General features: G+C 50.4%; 1 protein-coding gene across 1 annotated transcript in view; it reads right to left on the reverse strand.

Annotated features, from left to right (window-relative positions):
* MFSD7 (major facilitator superfamily domain containing 7) overlaps window positions 1–20,995 on the reverse strand; it is a 73,121-nt gene that overhangs the window by 29,344 nt on the left and 22,782 nt on the right. The window contains exons 2-3 of the mRNA XM_019517194.1: window positions 18,903–19,061; window positions 9,270–9,489 (exon numbers count right to left, since the gene is read on the reverse strand). Coding sequence (XP_019372739.1) covers window positions 9,270–9,489; window positions 18,903–19,061 — 379 coding nt within the window. The remainder of the gene's footprint in view (window positions 1–9,269; window positions 9,490–18,902; window positions 19,062–20,995) is intronic.

A 20,995-nucleotide genomic window follows, 5' to 3' on the forward strand; every position in this document is an offset into this window, starting at 1 on the left:
TCTAAGATCTTCCCTGGGATAGAAGTCAGGCTGATGGGCCTATAGTTAGCCCGATCCACTTTCCTCCCTTTCTTGAAGATAGGCGCCACATTGGCCTTCTTCCAGTCTTCAGGCACTACACCAGAGCGCCAGGAGTTTTCAAAGAGATGTGTCAGAGGCTGGGCTATGATGCTTGCCAGCTCCTTGAGTACCCTGGGATGTAGATTGTCAGGGCCAGCTGACTTGAAGTTATCCAGCTTCTCAAGGTGTTCCTTCACGAGGTCAGCATTAATGGAGGGCAGGGGATCTCCCTCACCTGGACCTCATGCAAGTGGCCTATTCTGCACTTACACAGTAGGTGCATCTACTCAAGATGCTTTTGCTAGTAGCAATACATACAGGTGCTAGAAAAATAGCGCATTAAGCTAATGCACATTAGCACACATGTAGATGCTGGCCAGGAGCAAACTGTTTCCAGTCAGCCCACAAAGCAAGGGGCCACACTCCTGGCTGGCTAAACCCCGAGCTCCAAGGGGAGAGGGGGAGCTGTCCCTGCCTCTAGGGGCAGCTCCTAGCCTCACAGAGCTTGGGGTTAGCTGCAGCTGGTGCTCCCAGGAGGAGTATGTGCAGGTCCAAGCCACCAGTTGGAGAGGCAGGACCATGGCACCCATACTGTGTCCATCCTTTCTTCCTCTAGGAGCTGCGATTTCCCTTGGGAGCTATGATTGCAGTTGCAGTGGGGCCCGGAGCTTCCCTGCAGCCCAGCACCTACCCCTTGGCTGCACGGCATGCACCACAGGGACCACAATGGGCACAGTGCAAGGGACCTCCTGGGACACAATGGGCTTCATCTCTCCGCAAAACGTAAGAGACTCTTTTCTTACAGATTGGCTGATCTCCTACGTCAGGCTTTAAACTAAGTATGCCGGGGGACGGGGAGGCAGGAGATGGAGCACAGCTCCTGCTCAGTCAGGCTGGCTTTGAACCTTCCCCACCCCAAAACAGTGGAGAAAGCAGAAGAAGGATTTTCATCTGCTTTAGGGACTTTAAAAAGGCCCCAGAGGCTCCCATAGCATGATCTGCTCACTCTGGTGGGGACAGAGAAGGCTGGGAGCAGAGGATGCAGCCACCCCTACAATGTGGGTTGCTGCTCCTGCACCCCCTTCTGGAAAATCTTGTATCTGCCCCTGGGTAACTCAGTGTGCCAACCCTGTAGCTCCAGAAACTGGTACAAGAAGCAAGGGGGAGTTCCCGCTTCTTTATAGAACATCATAGGGGTTAGGGTTACAAGCCAACAGGCCAAAGAGGGTGAACAGGTAAAACATAAAGAAACATTAACCCTGTGGTAACATACACTCAGCATCTTAATTCCCAACCCCCACACATCTCCAGAGGTGTCCCCAAACATGACTTTAGTCCCTAGAGCGCTCAAACAGCAGCCTGCAGCTGTCCCCAAGTCTGAGTTAATAGACTTTCTCACATATCACACATACCCTGTTTACAGGAAGTCAGAATGAAGGGAAAAAAAGATTTTTCCACAATTATGGCTGCATAGAGCAGGAATATAGCCTTCAGCTCAATCACCCTCCCTTTCCCGCTCAAGAAAAGCTATAGTTTTAACCGTATCACAGCTAAATCGTTGGCAGCTGTTGGTCTCTCAACTAAAGGCTGAAACTGTAGCTGCTGTTGACGACTGGACTTCATAGGCAGATTTAAGGTTTTGAAAAGAGCTAAACAGACTCTTCAGGGCTATGACATAGGAGGAGAGAGACAAGGAATAGCTAAAAGCAAAATTGCCAAGAAAAGGCTAGTTTGATTAATGGAACATCAAGACCATTAAAAAGAAGAATGGGTCATTAACGCCTGTAGAATGAGTAGAATTTAGCAGAAAATTGGGTAGATTATAATGAGCCATGAAGTCACTTGACTTTTTCAGTGCCCTCTGAACAGAAGTGCCGGTACTGGTGGGCAGTTTGTTGTAAACTTTGGGTGGGGAAGAAATCAAAGTAGTGTATGACTGCACCCCCATCCCAGATTTGCCCGTGCAAGACTTTGCACCTCCTTCCATGTAGCTGCTGGAGGGAAGAGAAGGAAAAAAAGCAGCAGTTGTCTTACAGTGTCTCCATGTTTCTATTCTGAGTGAAAAAAAAATCAGCTTTCCCACTTAAGACATGCACCCCAATTTTGGAAGGCTATTTTTTGGGAGAAAGGTGAGTGTGGTATGCAAGCAACTATGGTATTTCTAAAAATGTTCCTTGATAACAAATAATAATTTTTGTTCTTACAGTTACTAACGTATATTGATATGTAGCTAAAAACTGTTTTTGCTAATACATTAGAGCCCAGATACTTCACAGGGCTTAGTTTCTAACCTCTCTTACAAAGATACGGGTTTGCAAAGTACGCAGGGATAAGCAGCACCAGAGCAAATGGCTGCATGGAACCACTGAGGTTCTTTAGCTGTTTTCCAAGGCTTTAACTTAAAGGGACAGAGCTTCTCCAGTTACCTGCACAGGACTGCTGATAAGATCCAGCTGAGTTAAGACATAGTGTCCTTAGAAATAAAAACGGCAGCAAATGGGTGAGTGTCCTGTCCTCAGTTCTACAACCCATTGTAAATAAATCAGGTTGCAAATCACCCCGATACAAATTATCTTCCACTGTAGCTAGAATTAGTTATTAAAGTAATAAATGAGGAATGTTATGTCAGCATTAACTTTGACTCACTCAATCCATGTTTCTAATTCTTTAAGACAGGCAACTACATTTTCTAACTTCATGAAGTGTGGCAGAACCTGTACATTCAATGTAAAATCTTTTTCATTCTGTTGTCAGTCTGGTAGTGTAGTAGGTGGCATCCACCTTCTAGGAAACTGGAGAACTCTGTTTATGAGACACGATTTAAACAGGGGCAGCATTGGTTTCTGCACACTTCCCCTATCTCAAAATTTCTGATAGTTTCATTACTATGCTCGGCTGATATTTGGCCAAAAGCTGATGGCTGGTATCAGTTTGGATTGGGATACACTCTTGCTACAATTGGATCACAAGAGCAGACATCAGCTTTGGTAACCTACCAGGGCAACCACCAACCTGTAACATGTTTAGAGGAGGCACAGCCATCTGGAGGCTTAGGCAGAATTGCAGAATCATAGAAGTAGGTGTAGAAGGAACCTCTAGTCCAAACCCCTACTTGAGGCAGGATCATACCTATCCAAGCCATCCCATACAAGTCCTTGTCTAACCTATTCCTAAAACTACCCAATCAACTCTGTTGTACAAGGCATATTGCCCCAAGACACACAAAGCACCCTAACCTGCCACAGGTAAAGCAGGTGGACATCAGTGGTCAGTGTGCTGCTGCTGTCATTAAAATGCACTTGAGAGAACCAAGGAAAGGCTAGTGAACAGGGACTGCAAACAGGGGAGCAGTCTGCAGGCAGCTGCTGGAGGCAAGAGGAGGGAGGAAGGAGGAGAGAAGCCAGGCCAGGCACTAGATCTTGCCCAGGAAAGGTAAGTGATCCAGCTGCCTGTACCTTTGGTTTAGCTGACTGTTTGTTTGTTTGGGGGGGACTGTGCTCTGAGAAGCTGGGAGTGAGTGCTGACTGCTGAGTGAGTGCTGATTGCTGTGGGATTGCTGCCTGGCCTGATCACAGGCCAGTTCATGGGCAGGAGTACATGGGAGCTTCTTACAGAGACTTCAAGTAAGTGAATGAGGATGGCGCTACTATGGGGGTGGTGACATGGAGCACAGCCAGGGCCCCTGCCCTGCTGCTGCCTCCGGCCTGGAGCTCCTGTGAGGCCTCCACCCATACAGGCCTCTTGTAGTGGTTGGCAGTGCCCTGGACCCGTCTGCGGTTGTTGCCTGGTGGGACCTCTGAGGCCTGGAGGTAGCATGGGGGCTGGGGGTTCCCTTGTCTGTCCCACATGTGCCTGGATTGAGGCCCTGGAGGGGCAGGTGAGGGAACTCCAGGCAGAAGTGAGCAGGCTGCCGGGGCTCAGGGCTGAAGAGGATGAGATTGATGGATACTTTCATTCTCTGCAGGACCAGACACCTGCAGAGAGATCACAGGAGAGTCCCAGGACAGCTGAATGGAGGTTTGTCACTTCCAGAGCTAGACAGCGTGCTGTTGTGACTGCTTCCCCACTGCAACTGGGGAACAGACAGAAAGCCCTGGCAGCACTAGAGGATGATGCAGCAGAGGAAGCCACAGGAGAAGACACATCTGAAACAAACACCAGGCAGGCTGAGCGACACCCGAGTGGCCGGAGGAAGAGACGCCGGGTCATCATGGTGGGTGACTCCCTCCTGAGAAGCACAGAGGGGCCTATCTGTTGACCAGATCCCATGGCATGAGAGGTTTGCTGCCTACCCAAAGCCAGGATCCAGGACATCACGGCGAGGATTCCTGATCTCATCCAGCCCTCTGATTGCTATCCCATGGTCCTCATCCATGTGGGCACGAATGATGCGGCCAGGAGTAGTCCAGACTGCGTCATGAATGACTACAGGGCTCTGGAGGCCAGGCTTAGGAAGTCAGGGGCACAGGTGGTCTTCTCATCCATCCTTCCAGTCAGCAGTCACTGTTAGCATCAGGGAAGTCAACCAGTCATCCAGAGTTGGTGTCATCATGTGGGGTTTGTCTGCTATAAGCACAATCCACATTTCCATGAGAGGGGCATCATGGGATGATATGGTCTTCATCGCTCTTCTAAAGATAAGAGTCTGTTCTCTTAGAGGTTGGCTGATCTCCTCCGAAGGGCTTTAAACTATGTTCATCGAGGGATGGGGAAGTAGAGGATAAGGAGAACCTTGGATCAGCGAACCACAAGCAATGCACTAGATCAGTCCAGGTAAGCACTAAGGGGCCCAACAGACATCAGAAAAAGGGGTACCAAGGGCACCCATCACGGGGCTTAAATATCTCTACACTAATGCTAGGAGCATGGTGAACAAGCAGGAGGAACTTGCACTCCTGCTTGCAAGCAACAACTTTGACCTGGTTGAATTAACTGAAACCTGGTGGGACTCTAATCACAATTGGGCAGTAGGCATTGAGGGTTACAGGTTGTACAAACAGGATAGAGTGGGGAAAAATGGGGGGAGGTGTTTCTCTCTATGTTAAGGAGCAATATACATCCTCTATAATCAAGATGGGATCAGAAGAGGGTCAAACTGAGGTACTGTGGGTCAGGATACAAGGGGGTTGGGGGGAAAGGGACTTGGTAGTGGAGGTCTACTATAGACCGCCACACTGGGAGGATGAGCTAGACCTAGAATTCTCTAGACAGCTCTCAGAGGCCATACAGTTGAGAGATATGGTTGTCATGGATGACCTAAGTACCCTGACATCTGCTGGGAGGAGCAGTCAGCCAAATCTAACCACTCACGTAGGTTCTTAACCTGCATATTGGACCTCCACCTAACACAAGAGGTATACGATCGCGCTAGGGGAAACGCCTTGTTGGACTTGGTGTTAGTTACAGGGGATGACTTGGTGGGGAATCTGCAGATACAAGGTAACCCAGGGGATAGTGACCATCGATTGATTGAATTCACTATCCAGTGAAGAGTGGGTAAACTAACCAGCAGGGCTGAAGTGCTAGACTTCAGAAAGGCTATCTTCAGTGTGCTCAGGAGATTAGTTAGTGAGGCATTAAAGCTCAAGAGCATTGGCAAAATGGGAGGCCAGGAAGGGTGATCGTTCCTTAAGGGAGTGATCCTATGGGTGCAGGAGACAATCCCATTGTGCATAAAAGGGGGCAAAAGGGCCAAGAAGCCCTCTTGCCTGAACAGGGAATCCAGAAAAGCCTAAGGGCAAATAAAAAGGTATACAGACTGTGGAAACAGGGAGTAGCTAGCAAGGAGGAGTATACCTCCCTGGCTCGCACTTGCAGGGAATCAGGAAGGCCAAAGCAGGATTAGAACTTAGGCTGGTGACAAAAATTAAGGACAACAAAAAGTCCTTCTTCAGGTATATAGAGATCAAAAGGAAGGCGCAGGATAGCATGGGACCCCTACAAGACAAAGTAGGGCAATTGGTGACAGAGAGGGGGGACAAAGCTAAGCTCTTCAATGAGTTATTTTCATCTGTATTCCTAGACACAGACCAAGACAAAACTCCTAATTAGATCATAGAATAGACACAGGAGGGACACCAGCCCACCAACTGTTAGCACAGACTTAGTGAAAGGGCACTTGCGGGGGCTGGATGTGTTAAAATCAGCGGGCCCAGATGAACTTCATCCAAGGGTGCTGAAGGAATTGACCAGTGTAATAGCAGAGCGGCTGGCACAGCTGTTCAAGCACTCATGGTGCTCTGGTCAGGTCCTAGAGAACTGGAAAAGGGTCAATGTGGTCCCTATTTTCAAGAAGGGGAGGAGGGACGAACTGGGAAACTATAGGCCAGTTATTCTCACCTCTATCTTTGGGAAAACTCTGGAAAAAATCATTAAGGATCACATTTGTGGGAGCCCAGCAGGGGAAATAATGCCAAAAGGAAAACAGCATGGATGCATTGCAGGTAGATCCTGCCCGACTAACCTTGTTCCTTTTTATGACCAGGTTACAAAATGCTTAGACACAGGAGTCAAGGTAGATGTCATCTACCTGAACTTTAAGAAGGCCTTTGATACGGTATTGCATTCCGTTCTCATAAATAAACTGACAGGCTGTGATGTAGATGATTACATGGTCAGGTGGGTGGCAAATTGGCTTAGGGGTCTCACCCAGAGAGTGGTGGTGATTGGGTTGATATTGACCTGGAAAGATGTGAGCAGTGGAGTCCCGCAAGGCTCAGTTCTTGGACTGGTGCTATTCAATGTCTTCATCAGTGACTTGGAGGAGGGAGTAGAGAGCACCCTGTCCAAGTTTGCAGATGATACTAAATTATGGGGCAAAATTAACACAGTAGAGGATAGGGAACGGATCCAGGCAGATTGGGACAGGTTGGGAAAATGGGTAGAACGAAATAGGATGCAGCTCAACAAATACAAGTGCAAAGTGCTGCACCTGGGAAAAAAGAATCAGCAACACACAGGCTGAGGGATGACCTTCTCAGCAGCACAGCAGTGGAACAGGATCTTGGGAGTTATAGTTGACTCCAAGATGAACATGAGTCGTCAATGTGACAAAGTGATCAACAAGGCTAACTGCACTTTATCATGCGTTAGCAGATGCATGACGAACAGGTCCAGGGAGGTGATGTTCCCCTCTATGCAGCACTGGTCAGGCCGCAGTTGGAGTACTGCGTCCAGTTTTGGGAGCAGCACTTCAGGAGGGATATGGAGAATCTTGAGAGGGTCCAGAGGAGGGCCACTCATATGGTCAGAGGCCTGCAGGCAAGGCCCTATGAGGAGGAACTGAGGGACCTCACAAGAGAAGGCTGAGAGGTGATCTTATGGCTGCCTATAAATTCATCAGGGGAGGGCAGCAGGGAATAGGAGATGCTCTATTTACTAGGGCACCCCCTGGAGTATCTAGGAACAATGGCCACAAACTGACGGAGAGCAGATTTAGGTTGGACATTAGAAAGATCTTCTTCACAGTAAGGGTTGCCAGAATCTGGAATGGGCTTCCAAGGGAGGTGGTGCTCTCCCCTACCCTGGGGGTCTTCAAGAGGAGACTGGATAAGCATCTATTTGGGGCTGTCTGACCCCACCACTCTTTCCTGCCCAAGGAAGGGGGTCGGACTTGATGACCTACTGAGGTCCCTTCTGACCCTAACATCTATGAATCTATGAAAAGGGCCATGCCGCCCCTCTTCTAGCTAGAGAAAAGCAACCTCCCTGCAGTCCATGCCAATCTGACCATGGGGTAAAATTCCTGATCCCAAATGTGGTGATCAGTCTGATCCAGAGCAGAGGGACAAGACCCTCTAGCCAGAGACCTCCAGGTTTTAGTCCTAGCACGAGCGCTGGCATACCTCAGTTTAAATCCAATACTTCCAAAAAAGGCAAAAAAATCCCTGACACTTGTAGCAACAGTAGGGGGGAAAAACTTCCCTCCTGGCCCCAGGGGGCAAGCAGCAAAGCCAAGAAGTATGGGAAAACCAAAGACCCTCCATCCTGCTGTGCAACCTGGGGACAGCAAAGCTAACTCCACACATCATATTGTCTTATTGGCTCCCCTTTCTATATCCTCCCCATACATTTATCAGCTCTTTAATCTTCTTTCAAAGCTAAGCTAGTTGTGTATCTGTGTCATTCTCCTGCATCTGAGCATAGTCTTCTCTAATATCCACCTACTCTATGCTTCAGAGCTCTTATTATCTGCCAGAGATCCATGGGAGGTGAAGAGAGTCCTGGGGTTCTAACCACTGCTGTTTACAAGGCAAAGCTATTTGTAGGTCATCCCTGACCAAAGCTTATGTAGAAAGAAAGTTGCTCAGAATTTACCCCAGACTTTTCATGTGACAATGGATAAGTTAACTTACTTCCCTCTCTGTAACATGAAGGAACTTTTCTGCATATGGAGTTTTGCAAAGTGTCGATTCAGCTGTATGTAGCTTTTTGAATATTAGTGGGACGGGCGCGTTGTCTCAAGGTTGATCACTACAAAGACCTTCACACCTATCTTGGCAACTTCCCACCCCCATCTCACCTGCCACATCTTTGATGTAATGAGTAAGTTGGTTCTAGGTGAGAGGCTGCCCCTTTAATGCCCTAATACCTAGGGCACACTACATGACTCTGACCTTCCCTTATCATGTCCCATGCCTCACAGATGTTATACTGTTATCAACTCCAGGCACCACCTCAACGCCAAGCCCTCCAGCTCCTGTCTCTGCACCACTCAGGTGCCAGGTTTTCTGGTGTCTAGCTTTCTGGATCTCTCTCCCTGATGCCTGGCTCTGCCCCTTTCTCTGTCACCTGGCTCTCTGGCACACAGCTCAACATGCCCCTCATTCAGCTCTGCCCAGATCATGTGCCCCTTTCTCTGAGCACTTAGCCTTAGGTACCTTAGACTCCTGGAGCCTCACTGTTCTTGTAGGAAGCACCTAGTCTCAGGTAGCTCATTGGTGAAGAAGCTCTTTTCCTTGGCAGTTGCTAGAGAGAGAGAGCCCCTACTAGCTCCAACTCTGGGTTTATATCCCCAGGGCCCTGCCGCCTCCCACTAAGGGCTTACTGCAAAGCACTGAGCTTGAATGTGTGTCATAGAGGGGTGGCACTAGTACTCTTCTGGCACATGCAGTTCCTCTTACACAACTTCAGAGATCGCATACATGGATGGTAGGTTTTAATACAGACAAGCCTCATGGCAGTTCAGCATAGTTGTAGCTGTTACTTACACATTGAAGAGATTGTATTTGCTATAGCTCTCTGGTGGTCTGGGAACCAGAGGGCTGCCAGCTTAGTTGGAGAAAAAATGATGAGTGGCTGTGCCAGCGCACAGAGGGACTGTCCCACAAACAGGAAGAACCTGCCCACGATTCTATTTCTCAGGTAATTCATGATACTGAAAACCCGGATAACACAGCCAATCATGTTCAGCCAGGCACTGAGGATTATCTGCAACAAAGGAAGAAGGAGAGGAGTCACATAGTGAACTAGCTGTGGACTGAGAGGCTGAATTAAACTCTAAAATGGTGCATGACTCTAGGCCTCCCAACCTGTAGCTATTCTGTCTACAGAAAAAAGGCATTTATGCATCCATACTGGGCTGTGTGGATACCACTGGGTCATTTGCTGATTCCAACTCACAGTGCGCTTTGCTTGAGACTAGAGCTAATTACTGCACAGTAGACATCACCATTTACATATGCATTACACATGCTTACTGTGCAGTAATTTGCTTTAATGGCAAGTAAATTTGCTACCTGTAAATACAAGAAGCGAATTTACTCTCAATTAGATACTGCACAGTAGCGCATATGTAGATGCCTGACCAGGAACAAACATGCTTCCAGTAAGCCAGGCAGCAGGGGGAGGGAGATGGCTCCCTGCCCGTGGGAGCTGCCTGCTGCCAGGGCAGACTCCATCACCGGAGCCTGGGCAGGGACTATGTTCCCCTGCTCCAGCAGCAGGGAGCTCACAGCTCCTGATTCACAATTGGGAAGGAGGGCCTGGGACATCCTTATCCTTATAAGAGTCTCCCAGCTTGGGCCCCCTGACCACAGGGCTCCTGCAGGGAGAAAAGGATCTCCCAGCCCCGGCCCCATGATCACAGAGAGGAGGCTAGGAGTTCCCTGGTGCCAAGGCAAAGGGACATTGTCCCTGCCCAGGCTCCAGTGGCAGAGCCTGCCCAGGCAGCTCATGGAGGCAGAGAGCAATGTCCCAGTCCCTGCCAAGAGATAGCTGTCTCCTGGCCGCATGCCCCCTGTCGGCCCCTAGGTTAGCACATATACAGGAGCCTGGTGCAGGTCCTCAGGGAACAGAAGCAATCTGCTGCTAGGAGCAGCAAATCTGTTACTGCATCCCTGCACATGTAAACTTGTGCCCAGAGTTTACTCTAGAGTACTTTAGAGTAAATTGCTCCCAGATTATTTGCACATGTGAATGCATCTACACGTGATACTTTACTCCAGTTTTCTGCTGAGTAAGCAGTTTACTTTACTGCAGTTTTCTGCACATCTACATATGCACATGCTTACCATGAAGTAAACTGTGCTACTCACGAGTAAATTTGCTACCTGCAAATGCAAGTAGCAAATTTATTTGCGAGTAGTTACTGTGCAGCAGTGCATGTGTAGATACCAACCGGGAGCAAATTTGCTCCCAGTCAGCCCTGCCACTAGAGGGCCAGCCCCAGACTAATCCCAGGGCCATGGGGCTGGGAGCCTATCCTGCCTCAGGGCTAGGATGGCTCTATGGCAGCCCCAGTCCCAGGCCCTTAAAAGCCTACAAGGAGCCTGAGCCCTGGGGCTCATGTGCAGGAAGCCTGGGGTGACTGCTGGCCATTGCTTTCCCTACACAGGCCACAGGCCAGCTCTACCAGCCTGCCTGCACCCTGGCACTGCTCTATGGCACCATAGTGCCGCGCAGCTGTCAGGGCTGCGCCATCCAACCCTAGGGGATGCTCTAGGCTCCTGCAAGGATTGCCAGCACCCAGGCCCAGCTGCAGCCAACTCATGGACACTGGGGTCAGTTCCAGCTGGCCACAGCCAACCACCAGCAGCCTGCCCAGACCCTGCAGGTGCTGTGCGACATTGCCTTGCTGAACAGCTGCTAGTCTCATGCTGTGCCCCTGCGTGGAGGCCCAGAGAACCAGTGCAGGAGCCATGATGGCCTGATCGCCAACACCATATGCCATCTCCCGGATTCCCAACTGGTCACATGCAGTGTGGACTGGAGGAAACTGGAGAACTTGTTGTGCTGTGGGGTGAGGCAGAGGTGCAGAGGCAGTTCATGTGGGGCGGGCACTCTAATATGCATGTATATGAGGGGTTGAAAGTTAGTTTTAGTTAAACTGAATGTTGAATATACTGTGTCCACTCTGGCTGGGTAATGCTTTTGCAATCTTTTAGTGCCATAGGTGCATGACAACCCGACAGCTCCATGACCTCAGCCCCAGCCACAAGGTGCAGCTGGCCATGTCACCACCAGCTATCAGCAGCACCAGCTCCTCCCTGGGGCCCTATCCAGGCAGCTGCAAGCCGTGCCCCTCTTATTTACAAGTCTGCCAAGAGCTGCACATGGTCGCTGCCAGCCGGACTGACATAAGCCACCAGGCACGCCATACCCACCCATGTGGTAAGCCCTGCACTGGGCGGAGGGGGTGCTTCCAGCCCTGGCTCCTAGTCCCTGGCCCTTGCCTCAGCCTCACTTACCAGCCTGGCCACGCTCCTCTAGCCCATGGATTCCTTCCCCCACAGCACACAGGGAAGCAGGAGACCGTGTAAAACGTTATTGAGCAGCCTGTATCCCCATAGATAAGTGGGTACAGGTTTCTCACATGCCAAGGACTGTGTTGATGCTGGTGGTGATGTCCTCCTTGCCTGCAGGGGGCAGGGACATAGAGCACAGTCACAAGTAGCCCTCGAGATGGTGGTGGAGGTTGTGGGGCAGTGCAGGCTTGCCTGCCACACTGTCAAAACTCAGGGTCCTGTGCCAAGTGTGCATGTGCATCTGGGGCACCATGATCATAAGAAATGGCAGGGTGTAGTGGGTCAGGCATCCCTTGGTCCACGCAAACAGCAACTTGTGCTGCACCTAGGACACGTACAGCAGGGGCACGCTCAGGGCACATAGTGGCCAATGGAGGTGGTGGGGACTGGCCCCAGGATGCCTCTCCAGGGATGCCCCTGCAGGAAGGGCAGGGGTGTGGGCAGCTCCTTGTCCCAGTCATCCAGAAGCTCCATGCCTCCTGAGTCCAGGTGCCGTGGGCTTGGTGGCAGCACAGGAGACAGGCTAACCTGCAGGAGGAGAAGGGGGTAGAGTGGGTCTAGAGCCTTGGCAGCAGGAGCTGCCAGAAGCCGCCAGGAGCCTGGCATGTCCTGGCCTAGGAATGGGGTGGGGGAAGCAGGCTGCCTGCAGCCAGCACCCAGTGGCCCACTAGACCATGGGGAGCAAGTGGGGATAGGGGGCTCGGCCGGCAGTCACCTGGGCCCAGGCCTGTCCATACAACTTATCACGGTCCGTGGGCACCTGTGCATGCATGACCCCTGATCTGAGGCCAGACAAGGCACAGCCTCCTGGTACAGAGCATCTAATTTCAGATATGTTGCCAACTCTCATAAACAGCTTCTTTCTCATCGCTGTGCAGGTCCAACAGCTGCACATGGGGGAGAGGCAGCAGTTGGCAGTCAGGATGCACTGTCAGGGTCACCACCACCCATGGATGGGGCCCTCCAATGCAGCAGTTCCATAGGAAGAAGACCCAGGACTGGACCTTCCTTCTGGACTGGCTGGTGAACGCAGCAGAGGATGTCACCTGCCAGGACAGGTGGTGGATGGAGGCTTTCATCTGCCAGGACGTGCAGGACTGGAGTGAGGAAGTACGGGACCAATGCAAGGAAGTGCAGGACCAGGTAAACCAGGAATACAGGGTGCAGCTCCTGGCCTTGGAGGAGCAGCATGTGGAGATCCTGGAGCAGCAGGCTGTGCTCGTGGCCAGGGCAGTGGAAGCCATGGAGAACGACTGCAGGGTGCTGGACACCGTCACTGTCCTGGCAGTCACCTGCATACCACCCAATGCCCTGCCCCTGGAAGTAGTCCTGCCTGGCCTCTGACAGCTACCTGCCACCCAGCAGCAGTCCCCCACATGGGCCTGGGCAGAGGTCCAGCACTGCCTCCACTAGCCAGAAGCTCCTGTCCTGGTCCCCACCCTGGGTCCCTCACCATTAGCCCCCTTGCCTGGTCCCATCCCCATCACTTGCCCCAATTCTATGCAAGCGTACAGCAGGAGCTGCCTGCAACAGGGCCAGGACCACATGCCCACGCTGCTGGCCCTACCCATTGGCTACCACAGGGGGAGCCATGCATACTAGACTAGCGAGTGTGCACCCCACGTGTGGCAGGTGCAGAGATCCCACCTCAGGAACACAGCTGGGTATTCGTATCCCTCCGCTGTTTCCACCACATGAGGCGGGCCAGTAGGGGGTGCTCCTGCGTTGAGCCACCCACCTCCCTGCGCCCGACCACCTTCCAGGCCCGACCACCTTCCAGGCTCCGAGTGCCTCCCTAGGGGCACCTTATGTCTGGCCGACCCCTCTCCCGGAGCACACTCGCTAGTCTGGGGGTAACGTGCCGCCACCACCCCAAGAATGGACTGTCTCGCGGCCCTGTGTCCTTGGGGTAACACAGGCCTAAAGTCCCACGGGTACTCAACCCAGTACAGGCACTTGGGGTACTTCCCCAAGTCCGGGGGCAAAAAGGTATAGTCTCCCTTAGTCCACAGACCTAAGGGGTCTCTTAGGCATAATTTAGACCCACCCCTCAATAAGTCTCCCACACCAGTCAAAAAGGAGAACTTTATTGATTACAGGGGGTAGGGTAAACTAGGGTACAGGATAGAGCAATATCTAGAAATCCTAAAGAGCAAACAGTCTGGCTGTGGTAGCCTTTTGATTACGCATCTGTGATACCTTCAGCTAAATATCTAATCAGATTGAGTAGCTTACTCACAAGCATCTTCCAAAGGCAGGTGAAGTTTCCCTTTGGAGGCAGGCGGTTCCTAGCTCGTGAGTTTGGGGGGAGAGAGCCAGTTTCAGATGTTAAGGCTTCTCTGTCCCCTGCCTGGCTGCTGCGTCACCTCATGGCCGGAGAGGAGAGACCGCCTCCTTCCCCGTCCTAACTTATATAGCCCCTGTGACCTCATTCACCTGGGCCAGCGGAGGTCAGCCCCAGTTGGCTGTCAGCCAACCAATCTGAAATGCATCACCTGTTACCGGGCAGATTCCAGCTCCCCAGGTAGATGCCCCTCACCCAGGTACCAGTCACGTAGGCAGAGGGAGCAGGTTTCCCCCCTCCCTCAGGAATGCAGCCAGCTCAAGTTCCCTAAAGAGACAGGCTGAGGGTGTGGTCCCCTGTGTGCTGGGCCCATCCTAATTGAATGGTCACAGCACAGAGATTTAAATCACAGTGTCACAGGGCAGAGATTTTGGGGGAGAAACCAAGGTGGCTTTCTGCCACACAGCCTGTCCCCTACGTGCAGCTGCAGACCTTATAGAACCACGAAAAAGAAGCTATTTGTGTGAGCTTGCAATATTTCAGAGATAAGATGCTCTGTACCAGGGGCCATGCAGTGCCCAGCCTCAGATCGGGGGTCAGGTGTGTACGGCTGCCCGTTGACCATGGTAAGTCAGGCAGCCAGGCCCAGGCTCAAGCAGCCACTGGTCAAGCCCCCCCCATCCCCACTCACTCCCCTGGGGCCAGTGGCTTGCTAGGTGCTGCCCGCAGGCAGCCTGCTTTCCCCACTCTGTTTCCAGGGCAGGACAGGCCAAGCTCCTGGCAGCACCTGCTGCTGCGACTCCAGACCCCACTGCTCCCCCTCCTCCTGCAGGCCAACTGTTCCCAGGCTTGGGAGATGCAGGGCTCCCGGACTGGGATGAGGAGCTGCCAATGCTCCCACCTTCCCAGCAGAAGGCTTCTCCAGGGAGGAACCCTGGGGCCAGCCCCACCCTGCGCCACTACTATGTTCCAAGCATGCCCATGCTGCACGTGCCTCAGGCAGCATCGGGAGCTGTCTGCCTGGACCAAAGGGGTGCCTGACCCACTATGTCCTACTGCTGCTGAAGGCCAGATACCCTGGGTGCACCTGCACACCTGAAATGGGACCCTGAGTTTCAACATTGAGAGAGGCAAGCCCAGGCTGCCACACAACCTCCACTGCTGCCTGGAGGGCTCTCTGTGGCTGTGCTACATGGCCCTGCCCCCCACAGCCAGGGAGCACATCGCTACTGGCATTGGCGCATTCCTCAGCATGGGAGAGGCCCATACCTGCCTAGCTGCAGGGGCACAGGCTGCTCAATAGATTTTTGCACTGTCTCCTACCTTCCTATGTGCTGTGGGGGAAAGACCTGGGGCATGGGGAATGTGGCCAAGACAGGTGGGGAGGGGAGCACACGTAGGGGCTGGGGGCAGGGAGGGCCCTTCCCCCAGTTTAGGGCTTACCATGTAGCTGTGGCTGGTGGCTCCTCATGGTCATGTCTGTCAGCGACGGCATGCAGATCCAGGCAGTGTCCTCGGATGGCTGGGCACAGTGGGCAGGTACCCAGCCAGGGGGCCCTCCAGGGAGAAGTTGGTGCTGCCATCACGGGTCCTGTACTGGCTCTCTGGGACTCTGCATGGCTGACTGTGCTGTTGGGCCTGGGCAGCTGCATGAAGCACCCAACACAGGGGCCTGGCAAGGGACTGACAGCTGCACAGCAGAGCCAATGCCCTGCAGCACCTGCAAGCTGCTGGGGGTGGGCTGCAGGCAGGTGGAGCTGGCCCTAGCAACCAGAAGCTGCCTGCAGCTGGACCTGGGGTCTGGCAGGCATGGGTGGAGCCTGCAGCAGTCTGAATGGTGTGGGTCTGGCAGCCGCATGGCACTGGGTGCTAGGCAGTGGCACCAGGGTACAGGCAGGCTGGGACAGCTGGCCTGCAGCCTGCCTAGGGGCACACAGGGGCCCGGAGTGCACTCAGGCTCCCTGCTGGTGTGCCCCAGGGTCCAGAATGCCTGTGGGCTTTTAGGCCTGAGGCAAGGTCTGCTGTAGAGGCAGCCCAGCCCTAGGGCAGGCGAGGCTCCCAGCCCAAAGCTCTGGGGCGAGCCTGAGGCCAGTCCCCTAGTGACAGGGCTGACTTGGACCAAATTTGCTCCTGGGTTGTGTCTACATGTGTGTTACTGAGCAGTAACGAATCATGAGTAAATCCGATACCTGCATTTGCAGGTATCAAATTTATTTGCCATTAGGGGGTTTTACTGTGCACTTACTGCATAGTAAACTATGCTACCGCACAGTGAAGCATCTCATATAGATGCACCCAGAGAGTCCAAACATATTTTCTGTAATGTCTCAGAAACATTACAGGGCATTTCTTAGCCCGAAAATGCATAACTGTCCATCTCCTAGGAAGTACAAAGTTCATCATTTTACTAAATGGAGGATAGCCAACTTACTTCCCCAGCAGCCAGCATACAAGGCCAGGTATCCCGGGGGCTTAAATGAAGGGTTAGTATGAGAATAGGGGCATGTCTTCCTCAGAATAATTCAGCCTGCACGGGTGGCCAGACAGGCCAAACCCGGCAGTCAGTGAACCTTGGCTGCTGAGGCTGTTTCACCATGTTTACCTGTGGAATTTTATTCTGTCTACCTAAGTGGCTCCTTGTGGTGCTGGCATTCAGTTTGCAGCTTCCCACATGAGAGATGGGTTCAGAGGTGACCCTGGAACAGGTTTGGCTTGTTTACTGTATGTGAGATGAAAGGTCACTACAAATGTCTTGCTGCTTCTTTAGCCCCTGGCCCTGCCCCCTTGGCCTGAATCATGAATCCTTCAAGTTTCCCTTCTACCCTCACCGACTTCAGTCCTTTGAGTTGATCTAGTGATGGTGAATTGTCCTTGCCTGCTTACTATATTTGCGGCAAACAGAACAAGGAGTTAGCTCCCTGAGGGCAGGTGTATACTGGTTCCATGCTGTTCTTGAGAATGCTGCTGAAAACCAAGTCTACCAATCTTCTGCCACTCCAAATCCATTGTCAAGCACACCAGAGATAAGAGATCTCTATAGGAGAGCAAGGGACATCCCAGAGCATCCTCATCTGTCTCTGTTCCAGGTTTGGAGTACATAGAGTGCTGGGGCTTCTTTTCCAGCAACAACCTCAAGAGCAACACAGAACTAATGTAGGCATGTCCTCCTTTTTCTTATGAGCCCCAACAACATGGTACCAGAAGACAAGTGAGGTGGGATTTGGGGTCAGCAGCTGGGCATGTCCTATTATCCTAAACCCTTTGATAGCTTCAAGCAGTATGAAGAGGTCTTGGAAGCATAAGTGTGCTTTTTTCTCTCTGAAACACTCAGTTTGCATTTATTTTCATCTTTTATTTCATGACAGGACTTTCATCTGTGTGGCAGGGAGTGAGGAATGAGGGATAGAACCCTGAAACACAGCCCTGTAAACAAGCCTGCATGGGAACTAACAAGCAGGAGGGAGGAAACAGCCATGGGGCTACTGATAATGAGCCACTGACACCTGGGTAGAGTAATTAGTAGCCTGCCCTGGACTGCTTAAATGGATACTGAAAGGGAAAAAAGTGGGAGAACAGAGAGGATGGCTACCAGGTTAGGAGATTCCCTTCTGCAAGGAGATAATGAAACTGTAGTGGGAAGAGGCTTAAGGTTTACTCCAATGGAGGGAGGCACAGGAGAATCACAGCCTTAAAGAGACAGACACTCAAGTCAAAGGAGAAGACTTAAAGAGACAGGACATCATAATTATCCCAGGAAAGGGATCATATTTTCTTCTGTTCTGAGAGCTGGAGTGGGAGAAGGGACTAGAAAGAGAGGGAAGAGGAGGTTGCCACAAGAGCCCAGGCAGGCTCAGATACAGAGTAAGAGTGACAGAGCACACAGGAGTATAGAGTAAAAGGGCCTGAGAAGGCCCAGTGGGCAGCTGAACCAGGGCAAGTCAAGAAAGGTGCAGGACACAAGGTCCTGCCAAGAGAATTGAGAACACAGGAGACAGCAGAACAGAGAAGTCGGACTGGGTTGTCTGGACTGGGGATGAGTGAACTATGAAAGAGAAAATGGAGCACCATATTAACACCTGCATGAGCCGTAAGCAGTGTCCCTTCTCAAATTAACATCTACTAAGAACTAAATCATGTGGCAGGCACTAGATCAGAAGTGAACTTTGTTCAAGACAAGCTTCAGGGCAGAAAGAACAAGTGGGGTGGCACCTGTCCTGTGACAAGAGAAAGAGCTTTGACATCCAGTAGCCCACCAAACTACTGGTGGGCTGGATACAATGGTTCCACAGGCCATATGTTTGGCATCCCTAAACTATGGCATGTAACTTCATGAATTTTAAAGGCTAAACTAAGTGAACTCAAACAGATCTGCAGGTTGGCAATTTTGCATGCTATGATTTTAGACAGTTGTGTGACCTATTACCCACAAGAGAGAGGTAGCATTACCGGCCATGCAATAAATAAGACAAGTGCTCCAACAGCAAAAACTAAACTTGGGTATGACTGAAGGTTGTTACTTTGGACCACAAACCATCTTTAAGATGCTTCATGACAACTTGAGCCCAAAGAAGGGAAAGTAGCTAACTCACCTTGTTGAATTTCATCTTTTCTCACTGCTGACATTTAATTTCCTTTTAGAGCAGATTTTATTTATTACAAAAAGAGCTTTAACGTCTCATGTAAAGTTTAACGAGAATGCCATTTAAAAGCACTGACAAAAAGTGACTTGGATTCCAACCCACAAAGTACATGTTAATGCAAATGTCATCTTCACTTATTTTAAGCAGTCAGTGCAGTCCCTTGATCAAACTTACAGTGCATTTGAGTCCAGCAGTATCAAGAAGCCATGTGGCCACCAGTCCAAATGGAATGGATATCAGAAGATACAGTAAGGATAGCCAGTTAATGGTATCCAAAGATACGCTGAAATAGACTGCTGCTTGATCAGCCACTGGAGCGAACGTCAGCCACAACTGCGGGAGAAAAAACATGAAAGCTATTGTCAGGACTCCTGAACAACACTGGCATTTGTGGACAGAAACCCACACCCCAACACCCAGAGGCCAGTCCTAGCCCAGTCTGGGCCCTCCCTTGAGGTCACCAATGGGAGCTACAGTCTGCTAACTAGAGTGCTATAAAACCCTCCCACTTTCTGTAGGCCTTGTCTCAGTAATCCTGCTGCTGCTTTGGACCCTCATGCTTGACTCCAGTTAACCTTTTTTGTCTCAGACAGGCATATAGCCTTGATCAACTGTTTTACTTTGACCATGACTTTGTCTTGACCCTCGGTTTGATATTCTGAAACCCAGATTGATACTTGGCTTTGACCTCAGCAACTTACATTCTAGTAAACCATTGGCTCTGATCCTAGGGTGAACCACTAAGCCTGACTGCCTTACAGCTATGAGCTAATGCTCTAACCATCAAGATGAATTCTCCCCTCCTTACCCACCATAAGCCCAAGTACTAGAATCTCTGTTATACCTGCCCCTATTGTCACTGTGAATGGTATGTGCAGTGACATACTATGGCAGATTACTAATGTTGTGTAGCCTGAATAGTCTTATGAATTTTGACTTGAAAACTGTGATTCTGTGTATTAAAAGGTACAACCATTAAAAAAAGTTAAAATTCCAAAAAAGAAACAGAAACATCATTTTTTTGCAGCACACTTCCATTGCCCTTGCAGCACATTGGTGTCTTGTGGCACACTCTTTGGGAATCACTGATCTAGATAAATTAAGTCCTTCATATTAACCTTCAAGAAACCTCTTATCTTACCATAGAATGACAGTATATTTGCCTAACATGATCTTCCTCTGTCAATTTAATGTTGTGCTTTGTCTAGTTTTCCATCTTTTTCCGTGCCTGCTCTAAAACCTTACTTTTAAGTCAAGTTAATAGGCCTGCCAAAGACTTCTTCATCTTTCATATCCTTTTTCCCCAAGCAGAATGAGGTAAGTTATGAGGCACTTTCAGGGTTATATTTTCAGTCATTCACTACAGCTTGTATGGCCACTGCTCTGTTTCCACAAAGGGAAACATAAGCATACAACAGCAATTGTCCATCTATTTTTGCCAATTCAATCTCTGAGATTATTTACCTCAACCTGCAATTTAGGCACATAGATAAGGAACCTACTTTTCAGGGTTGCTGAATATTTATAATGAGCTAAGGGAGTTGCTGATATTCATTACCTTTTGAAAATCAAGACACTTTTACCTGATATAGTTCCCTATGAACTGTAACAATATCTCTTCTCTATAGGCTTTATATTTCAGAAGAAATGAGCTGAAATTGGCTCAATTCTGAGCAGGGATGTGGAATGAAACAAATTCACAGTCTTGGCCAAAACCCTGAAGAGATTATAACCCCAAAGAAATTCTTTAAATTTATGACCTATTCCCAGTTCATCAGAAGACCTAAATTTTGTAGTGGTATTAGGTAATCTTCAAGTTTAGGTGATGAATGCTCTGGTAAATTAGATAAAAGAGGTATTTGAACGCACATACAATCTTCAGTTTACTTTCTTCCTTCTTTTTGTAGAGTCTTAAAGAGCAGTCCCCAGTCCCCTATTCCCTGCCTCCTCTTGCACATACTTCTAACAAGGTACCGCTTTGTGGAGATTTGGCCCAATTCTGAATCGAATCAGGGAACCCTTTAATCTCTCCAAATCAAATTAGAACCCTCCAAATAGATTTGGAAAGATTCGGACATAGACACAGTTTTAAATGTTTTTTCTACATACCTCTAGGTAGCAGGGGCTTGTGAGTGCTGTGATGGTGGGGCAGATGGAACATCCCACAGAAGCGTGGGGTGCTCCCCAGTGCACTCAGCAGCAGACCCAGAAGTAGGCCAGAAGCACTTCCAGTCCACTTCTGGGTCCACTGGGGAGTGCACAGGGCC

Source organism: Gavialis gangeticus, unplaced genomic scaffold (assembly GCF_001723915.1).
Source record: "Gavialis gangeticus isolate Ggan-Ray unplaced genomic scaffold, GavGan_comp1, whole genome shotgun sequence".
NCBI lineage: Eukaryota > Metazoa > Chordata > Crocodylia > Gavialidae > Gavialis > Gavialis gangeticus.